The following is an 18784-nucleotide window of genomic DNA, read 5'->3' as shown; positions in this document are numbered from 1 at the left end:
GCCCATATTTCCTGTTTGTATCTACATATTCATCAGTTACCGCAATGACGGTGATAGTCTGAAGGACAGTGTGTTTGAAGGTAAGGGGTTGGATTCCCCATCGTGCACCAACCCTTTGGAACCAAGGCTGTGGTAAAACCCAAATCCCGAATTCTGGAGTACATTTCTAACACAGAGGGTTAAGCCAGAATGAGCGCTGAACCAATGCAGCTCGTGGAAATTTTCTTCTCCTCCCCTCACATTATTTTCAGAATGTATTAATAGTGTTGAATAGATTCTGCTCTCGTTTTATTCCTGTGCCTCTAAGTTCTCACCATTTTATAACACTTTCATGCACAAGAGCTTTAGTCAAGGGAATTGCTTACAACAAAGTGGTTGTTATCTCTAATCTATCTCCCAGTCATATCAGCAAAAGTGAAGCCAAATAAACCTATTTCTTTCCCCTTCAGCGAGCTACTACTTCCCTTAATAAGAGTTGCAAGTTTGTTAGTGTAAGGGATTAAAAAAGATCACAGAAATAGCTTTTCTGTCTGTGAAGGTATCTTCTTTGAAGCTGTAACATAAGCAACACCGTGTGGTAAGCTACCACGAACATTTATACAGATTAAGGATCTCAATGTATAGAGTAAGCGGAGATGAACAGCAAATTTGCTTTTGCTGCAGTTTCCTGTAAGGAGAGATTTTCAAGTTTGAAGAATGCGGGCATATTTTTAACAGTCTCAATAATGAAGTCTGCACTTTTTTTGAGCTGAAGTCATATCTATTGACTATGGGCTTTACAAAGTAACATATGACTAATTTTGGACGTTGCCTCTGCCATGGGCTCGCTCTCAGAGGCACACAGCATGCTCGTTGTATTGATACTGCAAAAGTAATAAGCTACACACGGCTAAGAGTGTTCTGAAACCATCACTGCATTACAGATCATTTTCTTTATTATGGAACATTTGGGCCAATTTTAAATAATTTCACAAATGGTACAAAACTCATTCACGATCTGCTATTTTCATAAGCATTTTAATAAAAAGAATTTCTTTTTTTTTTTTTTTTGTTTCCACAGAAAGGACTGTAATTACTATTCCACCATCTAATATGGATGTAACAGTTGGAGAAAGCATAGTCCTTCCATGCCAGGTGTCTCATGACCCCTCCGTTGATGTGGTGTTCACATGGTCATTCAATGGCAAGAGAATTGATTTTAATAGAGGAATACATCATCTTGAAAGAATTGGAAGAGTAAGTTTCTTAAACTGCTTAGTGCTTAATGAAACTATTTGCCACAGTCTTCAGACGACGCAAATATTTATCATAATTCTTCCATCGCTATTTATATGCATGGCAAATCACTGTTTCTTTAGAAGGGCTGCAGCCATTTATTTTTCTTTCTTAAATTTCATAAAGGCGCTTGAGTTATTTGTGAAGCCATAATAAAAATGTCCACATGAAAGAAACTGATGATAGCTATGAATATTTTAATTTAAAAGCTGAATTTTTTATTAATATTGAGCAATTTATAAAAATGTCCAGTATGGAAAGCATGTTGTGAGTGATTAGTTTACTTTCTTTGTATCTCCAGGAATCTGTTGGGGATTTGATGATAAGAAATATTCAGCTACATCATTCTGGGAAATATGTGTGCATGGTACAAACATCTTTAGACAGTCGATCTGCAACAGTAGATATAATTGTAAGAGGTATGTCTGTTAAAGGTAGACACATATATCTTCTGGAGGAATTAGAAATTCTTAACATCAGCTGTTGTTAAAATGATTCCTAGATCAAGACCTGATTCCTTTCTGCTATTTGGAGATGATATGAAAAATTATTTTCTATGGTCAACTGATCTTTTGACTGCCAGCAGCAAGAGAAATGCTGTTATGGGCGCAGCTCCTCTAAAACCTAGCAGAAATCAGAAACCTGTGCAGCGCACCATCTTGCATTCTTTCTAAACCTCAGTTTTAATTAAATTCAATAGGAATTCTGAAAATGTTGGATGGTGCAGCAAAAGACACGTTGGGTAACTTTGTCAGACAAAAAAAAAACATTCCCTTGTTTGCAGTTTTCATCTTAGAAACATAAAGACATTTATTTTCCTGACTCAAACCCCCTCATTAATTAGCAAAATGTAATGCAGTCATGAAGCCATCGTTTAGAGATTGTGCTGCTTTTATGAAGTGCAGCTTCATGAATAATTCCACTGACTTGAGAAAGTCAGAGTTGCCCAACCCAACCCAGCAATGAATCTTCTCTTCCTAATACTTTCATCTTAAAATGCTAATCATATTAGGCCCCCCAGGTCCACCAGAAGACGTTAAAGTTGAACATATTTCTAGCACTACTGCTGTGTTGTCCTGGAAGTCCGGAATAGATAATAACAGTCCAGTTCAGATCTACAGTATTCAGACGAGGACTCCTTTCTCAGTTGGATGGCAGGCAGTTGCAACAGGTGAGCAATTTGAGAGTTGCCTTGTATTTTTTGCACATACCATTAATTACCCCAAAAATAAATTGTCATGACATGTTTATTTTGCCTTTAGTTCCTGAAGTCATTAATGGTAGGACTCATAAGGCGACAGTGGTTGACTTAAGCCCTTGGGTTGACTATGAGTTTCGTGTGGTTGCCAGCAACAGTGTTGGAATTGGGGAGCCAAGCAGACCGTCAGCTCTACTGAAAACTAAAGCAGCAGGTAAGTCAGTCCCTAGTTTCTGTCAGTTTTTCCACACAAACACGTTGACGTGTCTGGGGTGTGAGAACTTTACTGCAGCAGAGCCACTCACTCTTCCAGGGTTACTCACATACCTGTCTGGCACTTTAGTCTGTGGCTGCTATAGCTTCATGTCAGCAGACCTGTGCTACCGATGCAACGGATGCTTGGACGTGATTGAGGTACCACACGCTTTGCGCTCTGCTTTGGAGATCACTTGGGCCAGCAATAAAGGCTGGAGCTGGCCCATGCTTCCTCCCTTTGATATGTCCCAAAATATGTCTAATCCTCATGCCTGAACGCAACTTTCATTCAAGCGACTGGGGAGCAATGTTTGTTTTCTTCCAATTATAACCACGTTTATACCCTGCTCAGGGACTTGCATAGAAAATGGTAAAGCCAGCTCTCTGGCATATCCTCGCACAAGCACGGAATGCCTTTGCTGCAGAGAGCGTTTGATATCTGAGCATCAGTAGGGACAGGATATTGTCTTTAACTGGAGGAAATAAATTACGGCATCCAAAGCCCAATGAAACTAATAGCTTCCACTGACTCCAGGGCGAGATCCTTACTATCTGTCTGTCTAACCTTTACACATTTATCTGCTGGGACTTGGAACCTCATAGGAAGAAGACTCATTCTCGGATGACCAACACTGTCAGTCCTTTGACCTACTCAGTTTGGTACAATTTATTTGAAGCCCAAACCTTTGGTTTGTTTCATGTTTCTCCCAGCCCCCTTCTTACCAACTCTCTTCCACCTATAAAATCAGTATTTATAGGATGGAAAGCAGTAAAATGGAAGCAGCTTTTACAATCCACTTTCTCTTCTCTGTTTATCTCATTTGCCAAGCTCTGAAGTTTGGCAAGCTGCATTTCAAGACAGAACTCAAAATACAGTATAGTAGATTATACAGCAGAAAATGCATATATCCTTAGAGAGGGGATCCATTTGTTAATCAGAATACCTATAATGCTTGTCCAAAGGCAGAATTACTTCAAAATGTATTATATCAGTTGATTTAAATTTAGTAAGTTCTTTTGCCTATTGTTGAAGCAAAAACTTAGACTGGGTACTGATGCTAGAAAAATATGTTTGATCGTTAGAACACCAATTTTGATAGATTTTGTCAGCTTTCCAGGTGCAAATGAGTCTTATCAGTAGATAAGAGTCTTATCACTGCCTGTCCAGTTTGGTGGTAAAGCAGATTGCAGACTGCTCCCAAGCAAAGGGAAGGAGCCTGAGAGCCTCCATCCCGGGAAGATACACTGATCCTGCCTGGCTTAGGTGTCTGGGGGATGCATGCCCAAGTGGTACGTGACCCCTTCCTCCAGCAGGAGAACCATGGGAAACTTTCGTACGCAAGGAGTAAGGGGCAATGTGAAAAGGGAAAGCTAAAGAAAAGCTGGAGACAGGAAGAGGGCAGATTTTCTAAATTTCCCAGCAGAGCATCACAGATAGGTGTTCTCTGTTACGTGATTGACCGTGAAGTCAGAATTAGTCTTGAGAAGGTCTTTCTTGCTGTTGCTACCTTGGGGCTTTGTAAAGTGTGATATTTAAAACCACCTATATAGTCAGTAAAAGCTTTCATCTTTTAAAGCTTTTTTTTATTAGAGAGATTCACAAGGCTAGGGCTGGAAAGAGAAAGAAACAATAAAATGAATATTATTTATCATGTCAATAGCACCAGGAACATTATTTCCTCACAGTGTAGCCCTATCTGAAGCTTAACAAAAGGAATAGAAAGACTCCATTCAGGTTTTGTTGCTTAACCTCTTCACTGCTGTAAATCATTCTGTCTCAAAACGTGGCCGTACGGTGGGAGAAGTAACAGCTTATCTTTATTTTTTATATCAGAGTAGGAAACTGGAAATGGTATGATAGTGTGGACAGCAAAAGGCTGGCCATGAAAGGGTGAATTTGAACTTCACTGCTATAATAGCTATTTTGCCAGCTGAAATCTGAGCATTAGTCGATTTGCGGATGCAAATGAGCCACTGTTCATTTCATTAAAATGGAGCTCAGAATTAATTGAGCCTCTGTTGGTTCACTCAGCTGTAAATTTTCATCTGTTTCTCAACTATGACCCAGTTGAGGCTCTGCTGAGCAGTAGTACAAATTTTTTCCCCATGCAAATGTAGTGAGTGCTGAACACATTTAACACATGAACTAATTGAGCATCAACTGGTTCATGAAACAGGGAAGCACTCGGCTTGAAAGTCTGTTTTGTCATTTTTTCCTTTAATGCTTTCTTTTCAGTCTTAGATTATTTGCCTCTGATGTGCACAAAGACATTGATTGTGAGTGACAAAATCGAATATCTATGCTAAACTCTTCAAAAGAGAGTCCGTTTGCACTTGCACTCACTTTTATGATTGCACAACAAAATTTTTGAGAAATGTCTACATTTCTAGAGAGGATGAAATCAGATAAAGATTTATGTGTGGACTTGAATCTGGAAGTGGTAGTGGGTTCACATAAATTTCTGTGAACTTAAATGGCTATTCCCTTTACTGCCTCTACTGCAGCTGGGCTAACGCTGGGGGAACATGGGGAAGGGCAGGTGGATGTGGCAAAACTTGCCAAAATCTCTGCAAAAGCTTCTGAGATATAACTGTCCTGCCTGTTTCTGACCCTGTCTACAGCCCTGCCCCAACACATCCAGTTCTCAGACAGTGAGAGCTGAATGAAGGGAACAAAACAATCTGGAAATTTCTAAAAATAGCATCGAGGTTTTGGAGATGGCAAACAGTACAAACGCCCTCTTATAAGGGATTTCTGTCTCAGTCAGTTCTAGGGTTGTCCTCTTTGTTATACTTCTCGAGCAGCTGAAAAGGAAGATGATATCATCCTTGCAAGTAGATCTATAGTGAACTATACAATAAGAACAAGGCTGGTCTGTCTAAATTCCATCCATTACATCAGAAACCGGTTCCCCAAAACTGTCTGTTCTTACAGGCTAATGGAGTGGGCATGTTTATGGAAATGCAGAGCAAGAGGCAAGAAATGCTGATGTTTTCTTTGCCTCTCCACCAAGAGCCATTTGAGTGATGAGGAGCCCCTTCAGCCTGGAACACCAGCGCGTTGCTTGACCTCGACCCTGTACCTATGGTGCCATACACCTGCAGCAACGCTGGGCAGATCAAGCTCTAATCAACGAACTTTCGGACACTTGCAGTCTTGGGAGAAAGAGAAAAGCAAATTATGAGTTTTGAATTTCCTAAGAAAAGTGTACAGCCAATTAAAAAAATTAATATATTGCTCCAACAACATGTTTACTGAACAAATGCATAATTAGTAAATCAGTAGTGTTGCAGCTACAGTCTGAATGGAACATCATTTTGCCAATTAGTTGATGAGGCATAATAATGTCAGATACTTGATGCTACTAGCTTCTTTAATTAATTTTTTGAACCAGGGTACTCATGTATCAAATACATCTGTGGCTTCAGCCTTAGAAACTTGAAAATGTGTAAATATAATTTCAGTTCATTTAAAATGTACTGTTGTAGAATATAGTCCCTGTTCTACGCGCTGAAAGGCAGAGTAGCTGCGTGTGAGCTAGGAAGACCTCTAATCCTGCAGTTGACGGGACCCCTGGCAGAAGCGGTGAGCAGTTGCAAACACCAATGCCTTTTCTTCTCCAGTTCCTGTCGTGGCACCAACAAACGTCAGCGGAGGAGGAGGGAGCCGTTCTGAGCTGGTCATCACGTGGGAGGTAATGGTTAGCTCAGTTAACCTAAGCTGTCTACTGGGGAAGAGTCCATGGGTGAAATCACAGCTCTGCTGAAATCCAAAGGCTTTTGGTCATTGGCTTTGGCTGAGCCTGAATTTCCTCTTGCATCTGCAGAGAAAGCAGCCTGTAAGATATACAGCAAGTTTTCTGTGTTATAGTGAACAGTTTATAAAAATAAACAGTTTAAGAGGCATGTTATAAAGATGTTTAGAAGTCTGTATAACCCTCTTATCTCCATTGTACAGGAGGTGCTTAACACACTAATCTGCTTGGCCATTTTCTGCATTAACATTTTTCATACTTTTTGTTTACATGTTTTTCATTCTGGAACACTGTGCTGACAAGACATATCCTATTATGCGTTAAAGGAGATGAGCCCTTTAATTCTCCAGCACTCCAGTGAGAGGAGGGAATATACATTTCTGGAACGGTTAATACCACACTACAAGTTGCCGTGGGTGAGCGCGGGTCATTTCAAAGCAGGGAGGAAGTGTTGTGGGAAGGAGTGCTCCTTCTCCAGCCACCCAGCACCCATCCCATGGGCATCGCCATGAGGGCAGGCAGCCTCTTGCGACGCTCCTGCGGTGATGGGGCAGGTGCTTGGTTGGAAAAACTCCTCAAAACACAGCTCTGGGTTTTTCATTGCTGCTGAAAAACACGTATGAAGTTAAATCTCTGCCTTGGCTTTGAGGGCATCTGGCTGAAGTAGGAGCCACCAGCAGCACCCAGCTGGGAGGGCAGGGGCCAGGCAGCTTTGCCATGTGTCTTACTGTGAGGGGCTGCACAAAAGGACCTCTGGTTAGTTCCTAATTTGGGATGGGGCCTCCAAAAACACAGTGCTCCCTTCATAAGTCATGGAAAACATTTCTTCATGTAAAAAAACCTCCCAAAACCTTCTAGTTCAGCTTAAGCAAGGAAAGCTGTCTTCTCGCTCCCTTGACTTCATCTTTTCCCAGTGAAATAACCAAGCTCATGTGTACAGTTTGAAGGAAAGGAAAAGGAATTAAACTAAAATGATGTTTTCATCAACTGAGTTAGTTACCTGTGTTCTCCTGTATGCTAAAAACTGTGACATTTAACCAGCCTTTTGGGAGAAAAGGGAAGTGATAGGAAAAAAATGAGGTCAGAAGTGAAACATCCCCACTAAATAAATAATACTGCCAATGCTTTCCCCTCCTCATGCTCCAAATAGAGTGAAACTTCACTTTTACCAAACTAAGTTCTCCTCCATATGGATCTTTCACTGTTTTGTTTCATTTTCTCCTCTACTGATCTACTCTTTGGGAGCAGAAGAACATGAAAATTGAAAACAACCTGAGAGATCTCAATCAAATTATCCCATTGGACTCCATAGCGTGTCCTGAAAAATAGTCAGAAGAAATACTAATTATGCCAAGCTAACAACACTGAACACGACTCTGTAGCTTTCTGTGATGAACTCGCTAAACATCTTGATTAAATCTGAGGTCACAGAAGCCTCAAAAACAAATTAAATGCTCTAGAAAGGAGCTTGAACTCTTACAAATCCCCAGTGCACCGTCATCCCTCACACTTAACTCTCTCAGGACTGGATAAGAGAGAGAAGGGGTCATACTGGGGAATTAAATGTTTGTAAAACAATTAAGGAAAGACACATTTGTTATATATGCCAGGACAGGGTTGTTATTAGAATTAGAAAGAATATATGAAGAAAAGAATAAAAGAAGTGCCCTGAAATCTTCTGATGTACTTCCTGATTTTTTTCTCCCGTCTTCTCGCACCGTTAGTCTCCCAGGAGTTTCTCTGCAGGAGAGGAGCTCGGAGCCAGGGATGAGCACAGGAGCTGCGGTTCTGCCCCTGTGTTTTTCTTTTTCCACCATTTTTCACGTTTGCTTTTCCGTGCACCTTACTTCGATGCAAGCATCTAAAATAAATGAAATTTTGCTGAGAAACGCTTCCTTCCTCCATGTACTACTGATCTTTTCTTGTTTTGCAAATGTTCCCCTGCTTTCAGAAGCCAATATAGAAGTATTTTTATCCCAAGAAAACAAAAAAGTTCATGCTGGATACAGTGTTGATGTAATTGCCTGTTCAGTATGAGTCATTAATACATATCTTGACATGAGATTTTATTAATAGAAACATTAATTTTGCCATGTTGACGTGCAATAACATTTCTGCTCCAAACAAACTTAAATAAGAATATGTTCATGCACTTGAGACTTTCGCTTGTGGTAAAAAAATATGTAAGTGCTGTACTCGTATGCAGGCAGTTATACAGCTGACGCACACTTCTGTGTATGCATTTGCGCCTTTGCCCACTCTTTTTTTTCTTTAAAAATAACTTTTTAAAATTAGCATTCCTATACCCCTTGGGGAAAAAAAAATAATCAGCTACAACCTGTGCTGAGTGAAATGCTTTTAATTTTGAAAACTTTTTGCCTGAAAGAGAATAACTTTAATGGAGCTGATCAGATCTTTTGTTTCTAAATTGATTGTCTCAATAGATGTATTATTTTGATTTTTATTTCAACATTACATTGACCGATGGAGCAAACATTATTATCTTCTCTAAGGCACAGTCAACTAAATCAATACCACTAAAATATACTCAGAGAATGAAGATTCAATTAAAATGGTGTATACTTGCAAATGCTTATTGACTGACTGCCTTGTCTCTACAGCCAGTTCCAGAAGAACTACAAAACGGGGAAGGTTTTGGCTACATCGTGATGTTGCGTCCTCTTGGCTCAATAACCTGGACAAAAGCAGTGGTGGCTTCAGTGGAAGCAAGTAAATATGTTTATAGGAACGAAAGCATTACACCTCTCTCTCCTTTCGAAGTGAAAGTTGGTGTCTACAACAACGAAGGAGAAGGCACCCTGAGCTCCATATCCATTGTCTACTCAGGAGAAGACGGTAATGTGTGTTACTGTTATTAGTAATGTCTGTGTAGCGTCAACAGGTCCCAGATATGATCAGACAGAGCTCCACAGGGATATTGAGGAGCCTGCTCTAGGCTGTGTGTTGAAGATTGACAAGAGAGACGAGACAGAAGATGAGAAATTGAAGTAGAAAATAGCAAGGGGCAGATTTTCAGAATTGCTTTAAGCGGACAGCATGTTTATTTGTCCCCAGAGAACTCCCACTGAGCGGCCTGGGAAAATCAAAACTAAACCAGTTTAGCTCTCAAAGAGCCCAGCTTTTCAGACCACTCAGTGCAGCTGATCTCTGAAAATCTGTCCCAGTTTATGGGTAATGACCACTTTTGAAAAATTACCCATAAGCTGATGTTGCAGAATAAATGGGCAGCAAAACTAGGGATTCACACCAGGTTTCCTGAGCCTTTGCCTGCTGCTTCTCCCCAGAATGTCATCCTCTTTTCTTGAATCTCCCTCAGTTTCTGACCTCACACCCTTTTGGTAACACAAATGTTCCACCAGTGTTTTCTCCCATCATCCAGAGCCGCAGATAGCACCAGCGGGGGCTTCGGCACTGAGTGTTTCGGCAGCAGAGGTGGAGGTCTCCTGGCAGCCCATCGCATGGAACAGGCACACGGGCAGGGTGCTGGGCTACGAGGTGAGGCAGCCGGTGCTGGTGTCTGACACCCCACAGATGTCCCTGTCCCAGCCACATTTGTATTCTGGATCCTCCTCCCTTGCTTCAAAAGACAATGGAGTTCCTCACTCAACTTTCATTATCAACATTTCACCTGGGATAATCACAAGCATTTACAGATCAAACTGCAGCTCTGTCCCAGACTTTTTGTAATGTAAATTTAAACCTCAAGATTAATCATTTGGGAGGGCTACTATAAAAGGATTGTGGTTGACTCCACAAAACAGCTGATCCTGCTCTTCTTACAGAGCTGTAACGCTCTCTGAGCACCATGGGGTCCTTGATAGTTTGGAACATGCACATGTCCCATCGTATCGCTTACAGAAGAAACCAGAATAAATGCACTTCATTGCTTTTCAAACCTTGTGCTGCGGCGTATTTGAGAGGCTTTTGGCTTCTCCTATTCCTAGTGAGCACCTGCTCATTCACTGTCAGGTTTTTTGTCCTGTGCACTTGGGTGCCATGCTGCTGGCACGGCACCAAGTCCAGGGCCAGGGCCAGGGCCAGGGCCAGACATTTCAGGGTCTGAGCTGCGAGGACACGTGGATGCTGCCGGACCCCGGTGGCACTCAGCCGGCCGTGCTGCTGCTGGCTGCGTTCTGGGCTCCAGCCCCCGCGGGGAGCAGAAACCCTGGATCAACTCATCTGACATCCACGGGACAGAGCAGAGGTCCCTCCAGCAGAGGTTGGGAGGGCAGATTTTTGTATTAATAACTTAGATACTTTGAAATAGCCTCAGATACGGTTCCTGGGCATTTTACTTGCACAATGTAAAAGTTTATTTTAATTTTTTTTTTAGATAAGATAAACTCAAGAGTAAACAAAGTCAGAAATACTTTAAATTCTGTCGTGCCATTACCAATGTATAAATGAAGGTCATAGGAGTCACATATGTACACAAACCTTCCTAAATCAATTACTCATTAAAAAAACCCCACCCCAGGTCTAAGTATCTGCCACGGACTCAACACTAGAGGCTGGTTACAAAATAATTAAAAAACCTCTTAGATGTCCAAGATAAATCTTTCTTTGTCCCTTTTAAAGTTTTCCTCAAATGTGTTCAAACCATAAAAGCAAACAAGCTTTTAAAATTGCTCACCAAAGTTTTCCTTTTGGACACGTATAAAGCTAAGAATTTCATTTACTTCCTTAATTGGTATTCAATCTCTGAAATTTTAGTTCTTTTCTGTAAGTATTCATGCTTGGTTTTATTTCCTGCTGGTTTTGAATATGAAAAAGCCTGTATTCCTTGAAATCTTCATTGTCAGCATGTCTGCTTCCCAGCCAAATCTGTAATTGATGGTAAACAATGTATTGCCTGGTTTTTGTTCTCACTTTTCAGGTTTTATATTGGACTGATGATCCCAAGGAAAGCACAGCTGGTAAAGTCAGAGTCAATGGGAATGTAACAGCCAAAAATATCACAGGACTAAAAGCTAACACAGTGTATTTTGCAACAGTTCGAGCTTACAACACTGCAGGGACGGGGCCCTCTAGCACCCCAGTAAATGTCACCACTAAAAAATCACGTGAGTATTCAATTTCGTACGACAAATGTTGCAAACTCCCAAGTGTGATAGTGACATTTCAGCTTACTGTGACCCATCTCTGCTAAATGTTGCAATATCAAAGAAAACTGGATCCCACATTCCTTCAGAAAATTAAGCAACAAAATCTGTGACCAGGAAACTTCTCTCTCTCTCTTTCCTGATGATACTTTTGTGGTCACCATCAAGTTGACTCAAACTTTAGTATTTAAGACTTTATTATAATAATTAGCTTGGGCTTCAGTTCTGTCTCAATAGAAGCCAAAATTCTCATCAGCTTAAATCAGAGCTGGGAAGGTTATTTCATTTACCCGATTCTATTTATATGCTGAAGTAATTCTGTACACCTACAAAATTCGATAACACTGGTGTTTGTGTTCCTGCAGTGTAGCAACCATTAGGAAGGATTTTCTTTTGCTTTGCAACAGCGCGCCACTTGCTTTCAGGAAATTTCAAAAGGGGTGCAGAGTCGATAAAGGAAAGATGTTCCCCAGATCAAACAATAGATTTGGGTGTGGGAATATGTGGGTGTTTTTTTAAAAGAAAACTGTTGACTGCTCCAAATGCAGTGCTTTAGTGAGACCTCTAAATTGTGCGCTACAGAGAATAGCATAAGTGATACATTCATATATATAATATTTAGGCATGATTTTTTTAAAATTTCCTGCAATTATAGAAGCAAAACCATGTGCTATTCTGTTTGTGAGAAGGGGCTTTGTGAAACCAGGGCTTTCATGGGCCCATCCTCCAAGGTAACAGGGAAACACTGAGCACCAGCCTGCAGGATCGAACCCGTGAAGTAAACGTTCACTAAGAGTAAAACAGTCATAAAGCAGGAAACCTTGTTAATCTGCTGTGGACTAGAGTGACCTAAATTCTTTACTGCTTAGACATTCCATTTTTTATATACTTTCCTTGGACTATGTTTTCCCATTGAACTATTGATCAGCCCTTTTGCACAAAAAGGGAATTATTTCTCCTGTCTTTCACCTCTTGTCTATGTGTTGTTCTGTGCTATTACTCAAAATGCAAGACAGGAACCAACTTGTAAAATGAGTTCATGATAAAAATTACCATTTAATGTGAATAGCATAAACCAAAATAAAGCCAGAGAAGGTGTTTCTTAAGGACTGAAACAGAACTGTTCTCACAGGCAATGTCTTAATGGGAAATAGACTCATCTTTGGAAATCATTCTCTATATTCGTATGTGTATATGTATGAAAGACAAGTTAAAGACATAGCAGTCAAGTGACAAGACATATAAGGAATAAATTTGCTTTTGTTTTACATTGACTTCATCTTCTGTCAAATTCAGGATCATGCTAATGGTTCATTTAAAAATTAAAGTCAAAATAAACCTTTTAATATTTAAAAACATGTATTAAAATTTTAAGCTCTACTTTCTGAAAGATGCAAGCACTTTCAATCTGAGCAGAGATAATATGTCAAGAGAATATAAACAATGTACCTCTACAGCTCTATCTTCACGGTAATAGCTCTGTCTTCATACTCTTTCTCCGGGATTCCTACAATGTTTGTGCATGCCATTATTGTGGAGACTAAGCAAAACTAAAACAGTCCTTCTGCCACATAGGTGCAATTCTGATTGAAACATACTTATCTAAGATCAATTTAAGGTCTAAGTTGATATCCTGGTTTAAGTTTAAACTACTGTGGAAAGTGGAAATGATGAACATACTGCTCCATCAGGAGCTCTTGTGAGGCTCAGCTCTTCTGTTTCTTTACTTTCTTTAAAGAGATGGCTGTTCTTTTTCTTTACAAATACATACATCAACAGATATAGATATTAGAAATATTTTGCAAAGATAAAACCTCAACTCAGTACAGCAACAAAGCCAGGTGTTACCTAAAACATGAGAGTAACATTAATTTAATAAACTTAAGCATATGCTTGAGACGTCTATTATTCTTGACATTGTTGATTACAAGAAGTTAGTAGTGGAGGAAGTGATCTGTTACGCTTAGAGCTGAATAACTGTTCACAGTGTTGTTGCTTGTGGGTATTAGTATGGATTTGGAGCACTATGGATAACATAGCACTGTGGAGAAGTGCTACATTACCACCTGTTCTGGTCCCTGGCTAATTTTGTTTTGGAAATCATCCTGTGGTGTTTTTTCAGCCCAAAGACTATGAATTAAGATGGTTTTAAGTGCTATGCTAAAGACCTTTGAAAAAGGCAGTTTTCATCCATTTTTGAGAGCTTCCAAGAGTTTTCAGAGTCCACAGTCAATGCAACATTTGATATCCTTTGTCTCTTGTGAGTTTTTTGTTACCAAATTCCTTATATAAAACAAAGAGGTTTCAAATGACACTTAAGTAAATTTGCAGTTTTATGTATGTGAATGTATATAAATGCTTTCAAAGAGAAAATGAACTTTTTCTGTCACTGACAGTATGGCTCATGGAAGGACATTCGCTTATATTCACATGTGTGGTCCACTAACACCTCTTTTCCCTGCTGCTGGGATGGATTGAACTTCTCCACAGTCACGAAGCGGATAGATATGAAACAACAGGCACCGTCACTTTATTCTGTCTCCATGGAATATGAAAGACATTGTGGAATATTACCAAATCAACAGTACCTTCCAAGTCACATACATTAATCATCAATATATAGGAACTGTAGGGACAATAGCAGGATCCCAGAATTTTAAAGGTCTGGGACACTCACAACTTGTTGCTCCAAATCTGTCCTTTTTTTTCTTAGTTCTGTTCAAGACCTTATTTCTTCTAACACCCCCAGCACCGTCCTCCCAGGCAGGGTCCGGGAGGACGCGCCGTGAAGAAGGAGATAATGTGTTGTTCTAAATTGGAGATGCAGTTCAAAGGCACAGTTTCAACTTCACATGTTCACACAGGATTCGATTTCAGTCACTTATAAGCAAATTTTCAAAGTCCTGGCACTTAGGCATAAAAAGCCTTTGAAAAGCTACTCTCAGCCTATTGTGCCGAGAATTTATAAAATCCTACAATGTTTCATGATGGATCACATGGAGACTTTAATGTGTAGCTCTTTGTAGCCTGTCCTCATGGCTGATGAAAATCTAGCCTTTTGTATTCTGCTCTTAGCTTTAGCTTTTTCTGAAATCCATACGGCAAAACATTCTCTAGTACATTAAAATACAGATAAGAACAACATAGTACTTAAACAAAATCTATCAAATATGACTTGAACTGTCAGACACTGTCAGGCTTTTCCTAATTTCGAAAATGAACTCTCACAGTAAGTGGTTTTGCACTATGAATAGATCTTTATTGTGACTAATACGAGAGCAATGATGGACTGGAAAATATTTTTTACTCTTTTAGATTTGAATCACCCGTGCATTTGCTACTTTCATGTCAGCAGCTCATTCAATTACACTATGTAAATTAATATTCAGTTGTATCTTGCGATTATCATCATCTTTTTTTTTAAAGCACCAAGTCAGCCGCCGGCAAACATCGCCTGGAAACTGTCAAATTCCAAAATCTGCTTGAACTGGGAACACGTGAAGACAATGGAGAATGAATCAGAGGTGCTAGGCTACAAAGTAAGTAATTTCTTTATCTCATTAATCAGACATGTTGTTTATAATAGAGGTACAAACAGTGTACCTGGAAAACAGTGACTTTTCTGCTCTTACTGAGATGATTGGCTGACATGTATACACATGGAAGAACAGCTGTGGTGGTTCAGAGCAGGACATCTTTCTCCCAACGCTGGGATTTTCTGTCCTCAACACTGGATCTCTCTTGTCCCATTTCCCTTGTAATCATATAAAATTCTTTCATTCACATCTTCTTTGGAAAGGAGTTTCACACGTATTTAAGAACTGGAGAACAGTCTCTCAAGCTTTAAAGACAGGCATAAACCACATTTAAAAGTTCTGACTCTCTGGTGTAAATGTACCTTTGAAAATAAGTAGGAAGATACATAAAGATGAACGTGAGTGAAGTAAAAGGCACTTCCATAAATCTGTTTTTTAAGGAAAGGAAAATTTAGTTTAAAGTTTGCTTGCAGTGGCTCTGACCCCAAAAGACTTGTGGAAAGACTCTTTTACTCCTGAAGGACTGTAAAAATGGAGGTGGAGAGTGCTTACATGAGGAAACTTTCTCAGGATCAAGATCCTCATGTTCCTAGGCATTTTAGTGCCTACACAAGTTTATTTAAGCCTCGGGAGAAAAAGTACACAAAAAATCCCACTTTGCAATCTTTCTTGAGAAGGTATTCTCTTACACCCTAGTGAGTGTGTTTGAGTAGCTCCACACACCGGGGAAAAAGTTAAAACTAGACTATTAAGCATTTTCCCTGTGTGTCTGACCACCTGCTTCTAGGCTACCCTTGCTGATTACATTTTGATGTGGAAAGAGCGCTTTAAGTACTTGCCGCGGTATTTATTATATGATCCCCGTCTCTCCTTCTGCTTTGGTCATCAGTTGCTCTTTTTAGCATAAATATGTCAAAAGATTGTCAAGAGAAAGGAGTCAAACACTGTCATTGATGTGCTAGAAAGGAAGAAAGGCTTCTTGGAGGAAAAAAGCCGTTTGTAGTCTGTGGGATCCCTGTGCAGACTCCCCAAGCTGCTCCGCACCTTGGCCCAATGGTTCATCAGCGAAAAGACCTAAGTGCAAGCAGGCACCGCCTCTGTCATGTTTGGCTGTAGAAATGCGCTTCCTAAGTGGAATCTCAGATGCAACTATCCGATTTTCTTGTCCTTTCTTGAAGTCTTTAAAAACATACTGCTAAGCAATGTCCCAAGTGTTCCTTAGCAGCTGGTAATTTTACACGGAAGCCAACCTGACTATTTCTGTTTGACTATAAACACTCACCACAACGAGGCAAAACTTAAAAAAACCCCAAACCCACTGAAACCTCAGTTCCTGCAGTGTCAGATGAGTTCTGGATATTAAAAGATGTTACAGATGGAAGTCTCGTTTCAAGGTGTGTCTAACTTCCGTACGAACAGCAGAGCGTAAGTGTATTGGGTAAGGATTTCCTAACCCCACTTTCAGGGTGAGCTTCAGTTCTAGCAGACAAAGGCCCTCCTCAAAGTTGGAGCAAATGCTCGCTGTGGTCTCCCTCCCAAAATTCTGCAGAATGTATTTCTAGGTTTTGAATTAAGTTTAAACTCTGCAGGATGCTGATGGTGCTCTGAAAAGTTTGGGACATGACAGAAGATATTCTCAGACAAAAAAAATCTGTTAAAACTTGAAAAAAATTTACATAACTCTTGTTTTCTAATCCCTTTTTCCTTAGATTTTGTACAGACAAAACAGGCACAGCAAAACACACATTCTGGAGACAAACAACACTTCAGCTGAGCTTCTGGTACCATTTGAAGAAGATTATCTGATAGAAATAAGAACAGTCAGTGACGGTGGGGATGGCAGCAGCAGTGAGGAAATTAGGATTCCAAAAATATCAAGTACGTGAGATTATTTTTTTTTCTCTGAATATTATTGCGTAATAAGAAATCTGTGTGCCTCTGTGAAGAATAGATTAACAGACTTTCCACTACCGCAGGTGGCCTCTCTCCCATTGCTTTGTAATGCTGGGCACGTGTAGATTAGACTCTGCTACTCTCAGATTAATTAGAGGAGCAGGTATTTTGCACAACACGTAGATGTGACCTTATTGTTAGTGTAGGCCTCCATCTGCCCTGGCCTGAAGTGCTCAGGGAAGGACAGAGAAACAAACTTTCTTGCTAAAGTCGAAGCAGCAGCTCTCATGTATAACGCGGCCCTTGTTCTGCTCTGGAGCTGCTGCTGCTGCTGAGATGGAGAACCTCAGCCGTGCTCCAAGGCTGGGGTGGGGTGGCCCAGGGTCCAGCCTCTGCTCTCAGAAGTACCTCATTATTCCTGCAAAATGGAGCTTAATTTTGCAACGAACTAGTCAAAAAGGAGATATTCACAGGGAGGGTGGGAAGCTGAATGAAAACCATACTTGTGAGTCACTGCTACAACTTAAAAAAACCCACATAGAAATAACGTTTGTGGATAATGTTTCATTTTGAACATAGAACAAAGATTACCGTTATGCTCGAATGCATAGAACAGCTTTTTTGACACAAATTTACTTATGCCAGAAAATTTTGTGTGCTTATATTTTTACAGGTTTAAGCTCTGGAGCAATAAAAATGTCCCAGAGGGTAAACCATATATTGACATCTGGGATCCCGCTATTGAGTTCTGTTCTTATTACCCTTCTCCTTGATGATTAAAGCAATGTTCAGCCATGGACTTTTAAAAATAAACCATCTGTAGATTTTATGTCAGTACTTCACCATGACCAACATTCCTGATAAAGAAAAAAGGTGGGGATGGGGGAGGGAGATAGGAGTGGTCTATTATTAAGAAAACATTATGTATCAATATTACATTAATTTTTAAAAATAAGCTTTGAAATTAATGGATAAATGTGTATGCATTAATTAAATGGAGTGGTGCCAAACATAGCTTGAGATTGTAAAGGAGAGTGGTCTCAAATCTTTTAGAAGCAGTAGTTATTGAAACTCCAGTGTAACGGTACGTCAAACATGAAAGACCCATGCAAGTTGTTTTAACTGGGAGAGGAAGAGACTTGCAATTGCTTGTGATGTGAATTTTATTTATTTCACTTCCTTCAATGTAACCTGTAAAAGAACCCCACTTTCAATTAAATAAAAGCTATTTGTTTACTTTTGGCACTGGTTTGTATTACAAGGGGTGTCATACAATGCATTATATGAGCTATACTGTACTATTTTCTTCAGAAAAGGGAAAAACTTAAATAAAAGGCATCACATGTACCAACCCAAAGCCCATTGAATTCAATAGAACAACTTTCAATGGCATCAGCAAGCCTTGAACCAGATCTGACTGAAACAGTACCTTTTATAATATGAGATGCATTACATATTCTCAAACACATTTTAAAGGACTTTTTCATGCAAAGACTATTCTGAGCAACAAAACTAGCGGAGATGCTGAATACCTTTTTTGAAGGAAGATGGAAATATCTCTGTCTTCAAGCAGGTTCAGTTGCTCCCTCATCTGATATCGTTATTCTTTGCCGTAGCTTGAAAGTGACGATTCATCTTTGGGCCGGGTATGAAGGTAAATGAGAAGAACATTGATTTTCATTATCTTGAAATATAAATAAAAGTATCTAATTAGCCCTTCCATCTATTCAGTTATTAGAATGACAAATT

At 39.9% G+C, this 18784-nt stretch overlaps 1 protein-coding gene across 6 annotated transcripts in view; it reads left to right on the top strand.

Annotated features, from left to right (window-relative positions):
• Window positions 1-18364, top strand: part of CNTN6 (contactin 6) — a 148299-nt gene extending 129935 nt beyond the window's left edge. For 5 of the 6 annotated variants that reach the window (XM_063348102.1, XM_063348099.1, XM_063348103.1 and 2 more), the window contains 11 exons: window positions 1061-1236; window positions 1577-1694; window positions 2288-2446; window positions 2538-2687; window positions 6353-6423; window positions 9105-9339; window positions 9884-9999; window positions 11381-11567; window positions 15033-15145; window positions 16852-17020; window positions 17709-18364. In XM_063348102.1, the coding sequence (XP_063204172.1) occupies window positions 1061-1236; window positions 1577-1694; window positions 2288-2446; window positions 2538-2687; window positions 6353-6423; window positions 9105-9339; window positions 9884-9999; window positions 11381-11567; window positions 15033-15145; window positions 16852-17020; window positions 17709-17815 (1601 nt within the window). In that variant the 3' untranslated portion in view covers window positions 17816-18364. The remainder of the gene's footprint in view (window positions 1-1060; window positions 1237-1576; window positions 1695-2287; window positions 2447-2537; window positions 2688-6352; window positions 6424-9104; window positions 9340-9883; window positions 10000-11380; window positions 11568-15032; window positions 15146-16851; window positions 17021-17708) is intronic. The other variant, XM_063348100.1, reaches the window with a different exon arrangement.
• The last annotated feature ends 420 nt before the right edge of the window (window positions 18365-18784 follow it).

This window comes from Chroicocephalus ridibundus, chromosome 10 (assembly GCF_963924245.1).
Source record: "Chroicocephalus ridibundus chromosome 10, bChrRid1.1, whole genome shotgun sequence".
Taxonomy (NCBI): Eukaryota; Metazoa; Chordata; class Aves; order Charadriiformes; family Laridae; genus Chroicocephalus; species Chroicocephalus ridibundus.
This window is presented reverse-complemented; position numbering and strand designations above follow the sequence as displayed.